Genomic DNA, 13,259 nt, shown 5'->3' with positions numbered 1-13,259 from the left:
TCAGTCCTGTTGATGCCTTTGTGGGTAATATCTGTCAGAGCTGTTTCCTCTTACTTCCCAGTGCCATCATCCCTCATCACCTCCTCTTTGGACTGCTGCTGACCTTCTTGCCTCTAGCCTCATCTTCTCCAGATACCATGCAGACCATTTCTCGGTTGTTTACTATGTCATTTTTCTGTTTTTGTTGTTCAGTCTTTTTAGTCATTTCTGACTTTTTGTGATCCCTTTTCTGGGATTTTCTTGGCAAAGATACTGGAGTGGTTTGCCACTTCCTTCTCCTGCACAAATGAGGAAACTGAGGTAAACAAGGTTAAGTGACTTGCCCAAGGTCACACAGTTCATAAGTGCCTGAGGCAGTATTTTAACTTAGGTCTTCCTGATTCCAGGCCCAGTACTCTATCCACTGCACCACCCTGCTGCCCCAGAGTTCTCACTGGAGCTACATTACTGAACTTCTAACTGCTCTCAGATCGCCATCTAATTGCCCATTTGGAACATCAAACACCACATGCAGACCTGAACCCATCACCTCCACAAAACTTGTCCATCCCCTATCTTCCCTATTTCTTCCTTTTTCCCTCCTTCCCTCCCTCCTTCCCCACCTCTTTCTTTTTTCTTCCTTCTTTCCTTTCTCTCTATCTCCCTCTCTCCTTTCCTTACTCCTTTCTTTCTTTCTTTTTCTTCCTTCATTTCTTTCTTCCTCCTTTCCTACCTTCCTTTCATCTTCCCTTCCATCTTCCTACCTTCCCTTTTTTTTTAATTAAGACTGGGTCTCCCTATCTTTTCCAGGTGCTACTCATGAGCCTGATCCTACTCTGGTCAGCATGGGAGCTTTGATCTACTTTGTTTCTGACCTGAGGTGGTTTGCCCCTCCCTAACCAACCTAGTCACTCCCAGTTCCCGGAGGACTCAGCATACTAATACTGAACTTCACAGACTCCTGATCATTTTAGCCCACTGTAGCTCTGAATTCCTGAGCTCAGGAGAACTGCCAGTCTCAGTGTCGCTGATAGCTGGGATGACAGGCCTGCACCCCTGTGTCTAGCTATTTCTATTGAAATAGAGATCCTGATAGAATCACAAAGTTAGAACCATGGACCAAATCTGCTTAGATGAAATTTAATAGACAGCTGGGTAGCATAGATCAAATGCTAGACTTGGATTTAGGAAAGTCTATATTCAAATCTTGCCTCAGACACTCACTTAGCTGTATGGCCTTGGGCAAGTCACTTAATATTTCTGTGCTCTAGTCTCCTAAAATTAGGCCATTGAACTTGATCATCTCTAAGGTCCATTCAATATCTAAATCTATGATCCTATGAAATGTGAAGTCTTATATATGTCTAAAAACATATCAACCACATAAATTCAACTTAGGGGAGATATAGCTAGTTGATAGTTCACATGGGTAGGGGGAGCCCCTTGATTAGTGGATTCAAAGCTCAAAGTGAACACACAGTATCAAGTAACAGATAATAATTAATGTGATGCTGGACTGCCGTCATTGAAGCTCAGTGTACAGAAGGACAAACAACAACAACCAGAACAAGAGAGGTAAAAGCCTCTGCCCTGTCTGGTTGTCATCTGGGGTAGTGTGTTCAGTTCTGTGGGGGAGGGAACACAATTTAGGAACATTGACAAAGTGAGTGAGACTAGGAAATATGTCATACGGGCATTGGATGGAAGAAAGGGAGATGTTTGGCCTGGCCTAAATAGGAGTATAATACTGGCTTTCTCCCAATGGAAGTAGTCTCCACCCTTGGGCCCCTTCCTCTGATTTGCTGGTTCTTCCTGCAACCTCCATCTTAAGGAAAATGCCCAAGCCGGCCATGTCTTCATCCTTTTCAGGCTCCACTTCTGACTCTAGACTTTCTCTACCATGCCCCTGTACCGGTCCTCCCCCTCATCATCTTTCCAGCTCCGTTTTATGAGTTTTCTTCCTCCATTAGAAAGTAAGCTTCTTGAGGGCAGGAACTAGCTTTCTTTCTGCTTATATCTGCACTCCCAGTACTTAGCAGAGTGCCTGGCACATAGTAAGCACTTAACTTAAGCTCATTGACTTGACCAGACTTAAAAAAAAGAACGCTTAGGAGAGCCACAATACCTGTCTTGAAAGACTGCCATGTGGAAGACAGCTTAGGCTTGTTTTGCTCAGCCAGCATGTAGAACTAGGAATAGTGGGTGGATCGTTATTTGGCCTAATATGAGAAAAAACTTCCTAACAATCCGAGCTCTCAAAGAGGGGAATGAGCTGCTTCCCACTGGAGAGCTTCAAGCTGGATAACTACTTGTTAAGAATGCTGTAGAGGAAATTCTTAATTAGATAGGGTTTGGACTACATGACCTCAGAGGTTGTTTTGAATCCTAAGAACCTATTGGCTTCTTTCCACCCTCTCTCCATTCCAATCCGTCTTTCATCCCAATGCTAGAGTATTTTTCCTAATGCACTATCCTGATCACATCACCCTCTTGTTCTTCAATGTTTCTTTATTATCTTCTGAATAAAGTATATATTCATTAACCTAGTATTCAATGCCTTCTACAGTCTGCTTTGTGCCATCCTGTTTCCCCTTCTGATGAAATCAATGTGCTATCTAAATTGGACTATTTATGGGTTCCTTGTTCTCTTCTGCCCTCTCCTATTATTGTGGTTTTGCTCAGGCCAGTCTACCTCTGTGACAATTGAAAGCTTTTTCTTCCTTCAAGGAACAAATCGGATCCTGTTTTTTTCAGTTCAATATTTCAGTCCAATTAGTCCTTCCTCCCTAGCAATCCATGCTCATTTGTACCTCTGTACCTTAGCTCTTGCCTTCCCCTTCCTTCTCTCCTCTCATAGTGTTTCACTCATTTTAACCAAATCTTAAAGATGTTACACTTCTTTCAAAGCCAAGGTCAAGGTTCCCCTCCCCTATGAAGCCTTGACTGGCTAACCCCAGCTTACAGTGGACTTTTTTCTCTCTGAATTTTTATAGTCTTCTAGCCTATATCACTAGCAACTGGGGGCAGCTAGGGGATGAAATGGTTAGATCACTGCTCCTGGAGATGGGAAGACCTGGATTTAAATCCAGCCACAGACACTTCCTAGCTGTGTAACCCTGGGCAAGTCACTCAACCCATTTGTCTAGGAACAAAAAAAGCCCTTCCTGGATCATTGCCTTGTTGTGGTGGAGGGACGTGCATAGCTCAGTGAAACTATGAGCTAGCCACACAAGGTTACCCAAGATGGGTCATAATGGACAGCTCTGACCAAAAAAAAGGGCGATCCACATAAGAAGGAAAAGGCAAACTACTCCAGTATCTTTGCCAAGAAAACCTCATGGCAAAAATAGCGCAGAGGGCCTTGAAAAGTCTGACACGACTGTATAGCTGAACTATACCAACGACAAGTCTACGCGACACTCCTGGTTATGTGGTTCTTTATTTATTTCATGTAGGTATATTTTTCCTTCCCAAATAGAGTATAAGCTTCTCAAAGAGATGGGCCCTAGATCTGTTTCTTTTGTATTTCTGTATCATTTCTTGCAAATAGTCAATAATAATAATAATATGACATTTGTTTAGCTCTATGCTTTAAAAAAATGTTCTTCCCCATAGCCCCACCCTGAGACCACATACAGAGAAGCCAAGACTCACTGGATGTTTGGTGCATATCCTAGGTGTTAAGGCAAACTTCCCTTTGTTAACCATTCAATAACTTGTGAATGCCTCATATTTCTCCCAATATTAAACCTGACATTAGTGTCACCTATGAAGGAGCATCTTTAGATGGTTGAAAGTACTGTACTATTTTCCAGACATAATCCAGCCCTCTTTCCCCCTCTTCCTATTCAATTTTGTACCCATTTTAGTCTTATAGACAAGAAAATTGAGGTAATTTCAGGGAAGATAAATGACTTTTCCACAGTGTTTGAACTTACAACCTTTAGCTGTCTAGTGTGTTGCTTACTCTATGATGATATTTTTGGGGAGACAAAGAGGAATCATACCTGTGATTTCATTGGTATAGGAAAATCCCAGGGAGGAAGCTCCCTCTCCCAATGCACGTTAGCCCCTGCTCTGCAATTTTTAGTCTTAAAGAATTATCTAGGGTAAAGGGGATGGGAGAGAAACAAGCATTTATTAAGCTCTTGTTGTATACCAGGCACTATGCTAAGCGCTTTACAAATATTATCTCATTTGGTTCTCAAAACAACCCTGGGAGGCAGGTCCTATTGTTACCCCAATTTTACAGTTGAGGAAATTGAAACAGATAGAAGTTAAGTGATTTGTTCAGGCTAGAAGGTGTCGGAGGTCACATTTCAACTCAGATCTTCTAGACTGCAGGCCCGGTGTGCTATCCACTGAACCACTTAACTGCTTCTAAAGAGAGGTTGAACGATTTGCCTAGTGTTACACCTCTGTGTGGGACATGAGCCTCAGTCTTAACAGCAAGGCTGACTCTCTATCCACTCATCTTCTAGTCTGTAAGAGTCCCCCAAAGTTTACTTCACTATGTGCCTTTGTGGTCAGTCTATTCAAGTACTAATGTTCTTTGACTTAGGGCTCTTTGAAATGGATGATGCTAATTAAGTCTGGACCCTTTGACAGCCAAGGAAAAGATCATTCACAAGCCATTCATTATTGACTCCTTAAAAAGATCCCATGTCAAATCTATATCTAAATCTCCCTTCTTTTCTCAGTCCCACTAAGAACCTTTATTTTGTTTTTTTTTTTTTTCAGGTAGTCACCACTGGGAAGCCTCCACTTGATTTTGAAACAATGACAATGCCAAAGAGGTTTGAATTGCAGGTTTATGTTAAAGATGAAGCTGGTGCAATGGACGTGGGACTCTTGACTGTCCAATTAGAAGATGTTAATGAGCCTCCTCTGTTTCTAGACAACATGGCAAAAGGAAGTAAGATATGGTCTATCTGTGAGGTAGAACAAAGAACAGTGTTTGGGGTTCAGGGAGACAGATAAAAATGATTAAACAGGCAAGTGTTTTCAATGGAGAAGGCAGCTGCTGCACAGACAGAAAAAGGAACAACCACCTCTTTCCACTCATCAGTCCCTCCCTCCTTTCTTTACACTTGGGTGGTAAAAAAAAAAAACCCAAACAAAAAACAAATAACTGATCCACCCAAAGAAACAGTGGACAGAGTGTAGTAGTCAGGTCCAATTATGAAGTATTCCTTGAGCATCTTCCCCCTCAAAACTAACCATTTTTCCTATTTCCCAGGGCCCTTTTCCCACTGCAGACATGAGTTCAGACTCTTCCAGTCAACTGGCTCTTAGCTAATTCTTCTTACAAAGTTAAAAAAAAAAACCACAACTCATAAATTACCTGGAAAAAACCATTAAAGGTGTGAGAATTCCCAAGGGTATTTTTACATTTTAAAATAGGATTTTTGGAGATAGGAAAACCTCATACCAAATTGTTCCTAAGGGTGACTTTCTAGTGACTTTTACCTTCCCTCAGTCCTTGCTGGTAGACAGAATGAGAATTTAGTACACCAGCTCTGAAAGGCCTTCTGAGCCAGCACTGTATGATTCCCTATAATTTGTTTGAATGCACCCTGTAAATAGGCTGTTTCTTCATATGTCAACATTTTGTTGGTTTGGGAACTTGATCAACCGATGGATTTAGATCATTAATCCTTCTTCAATTTAGTAGAGTTGTCTGAGCACAGAAATTAAGGGAGATGCTCAAAGTCACACGGCAAAGGGAATTTAAATCCAGCTCCTCCTGACTCAAGATCCAGCCCACTAAGTCTGTCTGCCAATCTCCTTCTTTCTAATTGCATACTGATTCCTTAAGTTTGATAAATAGGCCAAACTTAAGAAACTTTGGTTTCTTACTTGTTTTTCTTACATGCACCAGAATTACATATTTACTTTATGTCTTTAAATATTATTATACTTTGAACTCCTATGTAGCTGTAGAGCTCTATGTTTTGGAAGGAACAAGCCCTGGAACCATTTACCAGATGGAGGCAGTCGATCCTGAGAATAAGCCCCTCAAGGTAAGTCTTATTAAAATGTAAATATTATTGGCCTGTTCTGGCTCTGATGTGTTATTGTGGGCCAGGATTTTCCCCTACACACACACACACACACACACACACACACACACACACACACACACACACACCCACCCCTCAGGTGGATTGATCTATGACCTATCTGTTGGTTCTTTGGGCAAGAAGAATATAAAAACAATTTTTAAGCCTTCAGTGGAAAGCTCTGGAGACCCCATGGGACCTACTTTGCCTTATATATTTTTATCTTTTACCTGAAGACATTGGAATATGTTTTTAGTATTAAAAAAAAGACTTTGAATTCTAGGGCTTTGAGTGATCCATTTTAGCACTTGGGAACCTGGACTGATACGCATATGAAGCTGACATTCAGCGTTTGTATAGGATGACTTTGGCCTTTGGAACTGGAGAAAATATACTTTATGTTTCAAAGTTGGGAGTTTAAAAAAAGAGATTAGAATCTGATCTCCTTCATTTTCAATACTGGGCTGAGCGAGGATGACCCCTGGTGAGATTTTGTAGCAAACCAAATGTGTCTTGGGACCCAGCTGTCTCTTTCTGCGCCCCTCTCTTATTTCCTGACATCATCTCCCCTGCTTATAAACTCATGGGTCTAGCTCTGGCAAGGATATTAGAGGTCGCCTGTGCTGAGTTCTTTGTGAGGAGACTGAGGCTTTGAGAGGTTAAACCACTTACCTGAGGTCACACAGGTAGAGTGCGACAGAACCCAATTCGAATTCATGTTTTCTGACTTTAAGGTCAGCTTTCTATTCAATGAGTTTTCCAGCTGTGTAGGGCTTCCAAATCCCTTCATTGTGTCTCACTCAGATTTCCTTTCTCTCCATGGTTTCCAAAACTGCCTTTTCTCTTTAGCACTACCAATCAAAACTCCTATTCCTTCAGTGAATCTAATCTCAGGTCCCCATTAGTAAAAAACGAAAGTCTGATCAAACTAATTCCTACTAATATGTAAGTGGTAGATACTTTCCTTAACTCTACCAGGAATATTAAAATGTCAAAACAAATCAATGTCTAATTGTTGAAATTTCAAGTCTTGGGATAGAAAGAGAGGGAGAGATAATATTAAATAAAATCTTTATGCTGTTGTTTTTGTTTAGTTGTTTTCAATATTGTCCAACTCTTCTTGACCCCATTTGGGGTTTTCTTGGCAAAGATACTGGAGTGGTTTGTCACTTCTTTCTTCATCTCATTTTACAGATGAGGAACTGAGGCAGACAGAGTTAAGTGACTTGCTAGTTACACAGCTAGTTAAGTATCTGAGTTCAGATCTTTATAGTATGCCTTGAATCATAAAGCAACAGATTGCTCTACCCACATGTAAGGATGGCTCTGAGATCAAGGCAATTTTTCCTTTCCTCTTCTCTCTGTGAAATGGGGCCTGGACCTCTGTTTTCATTGGTATAAGGAATTCCCAATGAGGGCAGTCCCTCTATCAATGCAGGCCAGCACTTTGTCTGCAATGTATGGTCTTAAAGAGTTGCCTAGAACAGTAAAAGATTGAGTGATGTTCCCAGGGCCATGAGACTACTGTATACATCAGAGGTTTCCCTGACCTGTAGGCCAATTCGGTATCCACTACTCCATACTGCCTCCTCCTCACATAAAAGGTACCAAATTGGAAACCAAAAAACTCCACATCCTTCTTTTGTTTTTCATTTTAATAAATTTTTATTGATATTCTTTATTTGTCTTAGCCTACATTTCCCCCTGTATCTCTTTCCCCGTGACCCCTCCCAGAGATACATAATGTACAACAAAGATTTTTTTTTCTTAAAGAGAAAGAAGAGGGGAAAACAATCTATAAAAACAATCGACACATCAAAGAAACCTGATGATGTTCCACACGCACAGATCCCTACCTCTGGTAAGGAGCAGGGAGGGTCCTCTCATATCTCTTCTTTAGGACCAAGCTTATCCTTTATAATTTCACAATATAAGTTTTGATTGTTTTGCAGTTGTTCTTCCCATTATATTGTTGTAGTCATTGTGTCCGTTTGCCTGGTTCTGCTTACTTCATTTTGGATCAGCTCATATAAGTCTTTCCATGCTTCTCCATATATACTGCGATCATCTTTTCTCATAGCACAGTAATTGCTGCATTACATTCATGTACCCCATTTTGTTTAGCTATTCCCCCAATCAATGGGCATCTACTTTGTTTTCAGTTTTTTGCTACTACAGAAAGTGCTATTTTAGTACACATGGAACTTTTCTTCTTGTCACTGGTCTTGAGGTATACGATAGTGGACTCTCTGGGTCAATTCCAAATTGTATTCCAGAACGGTCGTACCAATTTAGAGCTTCACTAACAAATGCATTAGTTTGACTGTCTTTCTACAAATCTCTTCAACATTTACTATTCTCATCTTTTTTCGTCTTTGCCAATTTGCTGGACATACAGTGAAACTTTTGGGTTTCTTCCATTTGTGGCTTTCTAATTATTGATGATTTGTTCTTTCATCTGATTGTTAATACTTTATTTACCATTCTACTTTAGAGAATTGGTTGTTCATATCCTTTGATCACACATCCAAAGTTGTATCCCTTGCCAAAACCATTTATGCAGATAACCAAGCTTGGACCCCCAAAGAGTTGAAAAAAAAATACACCTCTCTCCTTCTTTGCAGAGTGGGGGGGACTATGGGTGCAAATATTCTCTCAATACTTAGCTGATGTGTTGGTTTTGTTGAACCTTTTTTCAGCTAGAGTGTCCAGCCTGGAGTCAGGAAGCCCTCAATCCCAAACTGACCTCAGACACTCACTAGCTGTATGACCCTGGGGACAAGTCACATTAACCTCTCTTTGCCTCAGTTTTCTTATCTGTAATATGAGGATAATAACAGCTCCTACATCTCAGGTTGTTGCTAGGATCAAATAAGAAATATTTATAAAATGCTTAGCATAGTGCTTGGCACATAGGTGCTATTGTTATTATTTTCCTTTTTTCTTTGTCTTTTTTGATGTCTTTTTTATGCTTCATTTAGTATTTTATTTTTTCTCAGTTACATATAAAAACAACTAAACTTGGAGTTCCAAATTCACTCCTTTCCTCCCTCCCCACACACTCTCATTGAGAAGGCAAGCAATTTAATATAGGTTAGATGTGTGTAGTCATGCAAAACATAGACCAAAAAGAAAAAAACCTCAAGAAAAATAAAGAAAGAAAAAAAAAAGTATACTTCCATCTGTATTCAGACACCATCAGTTGTTTCTCTGGGGATGGATAGCGTTTTTCATCATAAGTCCTTCAGAGTTGTCTTGGATCATCGTACTGCTGAGAATAGCTACGTCATTCACAGCTGATCATCTTACAATATCACTGTTACTTTGTACACAGTACATTTCACTTTGCATCAGCCCATGTAATTCTTTCCAGGTTTTTCTGAGAGCATCCTGCTCATCCTTTCCTATAGTACAATAGTATTCCATACTCACATACCACAACTTGTTCAGCCATTCCCCAACTGATGGGCAACCCTCAATTTCTGATTATTTTCATTTTTTCAATCAGTTAATTGGTAAACATTTATTGTCTACTGTGTTTCAAGCACTGTGCTATGTATTTCAGACCCAAAAAGAAGAGGGCTTGTTGGGCGTGGGAGGGGGAGGACATTTTTAGAAATAAATGTGATGTAAAAACAAGACAAATAAATAAAGATAAGATTAAAAAAACTCATATATACATACAACAACCTTTGAACCCTACTACCATTGTCAAGGCAAAATGAGGTTTCTGCCTTTTCCCTCTTTCTACATATGTCCCTCAGGCTGCATGTTGCCTTTTTTGTGACTTTCCTCCATTCCCTTTCCAGGCAGGCTGATAGCAATTTCTCACTTTGTTTGCCACTATAAAATGGAGGGAGAAAGGAGGGAGAAGGAAGCACACCAGGTAGCTTGCCCTCAAATCCAATACCTAACTTGGTACAGCTCTGTGGGCTGAGTAACAGGATCAACTTCCAAATAAGAAGCCTTGTGTCAGGCTTCAGAACCTGTTCTAGCCCATAGCTTCCCCCACCTCCTACCTAGGGGATCAAAGTTTTATGAAATTTGTAAATGTGAAGAAATAAAGCATTGGCATAGAGGTTGTTTGGTTATGGTTTCCCAACACTGGCAACATTTTTGTCTGGTTATTGAATTGGCCCTGGATGTGAAACCTCTGAATTTTCCAAGATTCTGTGGCTCTCTGATTTCTACAGAAAAGCAGCTTCTGTTCCCCTTTTAGAGGGGGCCTGTACCTAAGGCTCCTAGGAAAAACAAAAGATGCTAGGCCAATTACAAAGAAATAACCAAGCATTGGGGCTAAATGGGAACCTTAGAGAGCATTTAGTCCAATGCCTTTACTTTTATAAAGAGGGAATTGAAAAATACCCTAAGTCCTTTTCCTCTTCTGCCGATAGCATTTCTGAACTATTCTCTGATCTATCTAGGTGGCTCCCCTAGAGTCTCACTCAGGGAACAGTGATGGGCAGAAGAGAAAAAAAAAAACAGCAGCCTAGATTTGGAGTCACAGAACCTGGGTTCAAATCTTGGCTTTACTACTTACTAATCATTCTCTGTAGGCCTTAGTATTCTAGTGCTTTCCCTCTATTATCTCCTATTTATCCTGTACCATAGCTTATTTGTACACAGCTTTTTGCATGTTGCCTCTTCCATTTGACTGTGAGTTCCTTGAGGGCAGGGTCTGTTTTATGCCTTTTTCTGTATCCTGCTTGGCACTTGGCATTTAATAGATGCTTATCAAGTGGCTGATTAAAAGGAGTGGGGAGGGATTGGACTAGATAGCCTCCAAGGGCTGCTGTCTATGATCCTGTCACCTTCTCTCTAATGCATTTGTCATGTAATGTCATGTATGACGTAATGTCATGTATAAAGTCTATGTTTGTATCTTATCCTCCCATTTAGACCCTAAGATGGATGGTATCAGAGACTGTGTCTTTGCCAGAATTTGTATCTTTCCAGCAAGTAGTATAGTATAGTATAGCATAGTTCAAACTTGTAGTTTCAAGGGTGTGGGGACTCCACCCAAGGGAGGAAACTCCATCTGTTAATGCATGCCAGGTTTTCCTTTGAAGTCTTAGAGAGCCACATGGAGCATTGTGAGGTGACATGACTCACCCAGGGTCACCTCGCTAGTGTGTGTCAGAGGTGGGATTGAACTAAGGTCTTTCTGGTTTCCAGGACATTGCATCCCTCTCTTCAGTTACACCAGGCTGCCCATCCCATAGTAGGTGCTAAATAAATGTTTGTAGTTAAACGTTTATTCCCCAGGGTCTAAGATAAACAGTTCTGAAATACAAATGCACACTAAGGCCTTGCTATCTCTAAAATACTATCACTCTCTGGAGATTCCTCTTTGAAATCCCAACAGATAGAAATAAATCATCTGCTTTGAGAAGCTCATGGCAGTTCACTCAGCCAGTTCAAAGCAAAGGAGGCTAAAGAACAAAGGGCTGCTTAGAATATAACTATGGTGCCTTAAGAATACACTAACAGACATAGCAAAACTTTGTTTTCCTACTCCGGACCCCCAAATTCCTTGAGATTACTCCCTCCATTCTGTTTTCCACCACTCCAACTTCTGTTAAAGAGGTCATCCTTCTCACCAAGACCAATCCCATTGACTTGTACTCTTGATCATATGATCCAGACCATTGCCATCTCCTTCTGGAAGATTTCCTCCATAATCATCTCCCCCTACCCCAAATCTTCAGTCTCTTTCCATTAACTGGTTCCTTTTCAGCTACCTGCAGACATTCCCAGGGCTCCCCCATTCTTAAAAATTCTTCTCTGGACCCTTCCATTCCCTTAAGCTATCGTTCTGTATCTTTCCTTCCTTTTGCAGCCAAACTTAGAAAAAGTTATTTGTACTCAGTGCCTCCACTTCCTCTCACTTCCACATTTCTCACAGCTTTGAAATCTGGCTTCTGACTTAACCACCTAATGGAAACTACTCACTCCAAAGTTATCAGTGAGCTCTTAATGGCCAAACCTGATGGCCCCTTCTCAGTCATCCTCCTACTTGAACTCTCTGCACCACTGCAACATGGTAGACCGCTCTCTCCTCCTTCCTATCTCTCCTTCCTGTCCTGAAAACTCTCATTTCAGGGATTTTGTTTTGCTCCCTCGTGGTTATCCTGCCTGTCTGACTGTTCCTTCTCAGTTTTGCTTGCTGTATCATCATTCATACCCTCACTCCCACAATTGTAGGTGTCAACCCCCAAGGTTCTGTCCTGAGCCGTTTTCTCTTCTCTTTCTCTCTCTCTCCCTCCTCTTTCGCTCCTCTCTCACTCTCTCTCTCTCTCTCTCTCTCTCTCTCTCTCTCTCTCTATGTCTCCGTCTCTCTTTGTCTCTGTCTTTGTCTATCTCTGTCTCTCTGTCTGTCTCTGTCTCTCTGTCTCTGTCTCTGTCTCTGTCTCTGTGTGTGTCTCTCTCTCTGCCTCTTTTTATCTCTGTCTCTCTGTCTCTCTCTCTTTCTTTCTCTTACCTTAGCTCCTTTGAGGTCAGATATAGACACCATCTTTACACAGGTGATTCCCAGATCTAACTATCCAGCCATTTCTTCTCAGCTCTTCCTACGTTGCCAGTTGTCCACTAGACATTTTAAACTGGATGTCCTATAGATATTGCAAGCTGAGCATTTCTAAAGTATTTTCTTCCTTGCTCTTCCCAACATCCCTGTTTCTGTAGATGGTACCACCATCCTTCCAGCCTTCCAGGTTTAGAACCTGGGCAATCTACCAGCGCCATATCAAGAAACTGAATCGCTTCCATTTGAATTGTCTTAGAAAGATTCTGAACATCACCTGGCAGGATAAGGTACCAGACACTGAGGTCCTTACTGGAACTAAAGTGCCAGGCATTCCAACTCTGCTGCAGAAGACAACTCTGATGGGCTGGCCACAGTGTTAGAATGCAAAATGTACGCTTCCCAAAAAGACTATTTTATGGGGAACTCACACAGGGCAAGCACTTACATGGTAGTCAGAAGAAGCGATACAAAGACACTCTCAAGTTCTCTCTTAAGAACTCTGGAATTGATTGTGTGACATGGGAGACATTGGCACAGGACCACTCAGTATGGCACGTCCACATCAGAGAAGGTGCTGTGCTCTGTGAGCAAAGGAGAATTGAAACAGCTCAAAGGTAACGCAGGATGCACAAATTTAGACTATCTACCCCAAATGTTCACATGGACTATTTGTGCCTGACCTGTGGTAGAGC

At 41.2% G+C, this 13,259-nt stretch overlaps 1 protein-coding gene across 1 annotated transcript in view; it reads left to right on the top strand.

Moving 5' to 3' along the window:
* CDHR3 (cadherin related family member 3) overlaps positions 1–13,259 on the top strand; it is a 97,465-nt gene that overhangs the window by 11,215 nt on the left and 72,991 nt on the right. Inside the window, exons 3-4 of the mRNA XM_036762032.1 lie at positions 4,720–4,894; positions 5,917–6,002. Coding sequence (XP_036617927.1) covers positions 4,720–4,894; positions 5,917–6,002 — 261 coding nt within the window. The remainder of the gene's footprint in view (positions 1–4,719; positions 4,895–5,916; positions 6,003–13,259) is intronic.

Source organism: Trichosurus vulpecula, chromosome 5 (assembly GCF_011100635.1).
Source record: "Trichosurus vulpecula isolate mTriVul1 chromosome 5, mTriVul1.pri, whole genome shotgun sequence".
NCBI classification, from domain to species: Eukaryota; Metazoa; Chordata; class Mammalia; order Diprotodontia; family Phalangeridae; genus Trichosurus; species Trichosurus vulpecula.
Note: the sequence above shows the minus strand (reverse complement) of the source record. Positions and strands in the feature narration are given on the sequence as shown.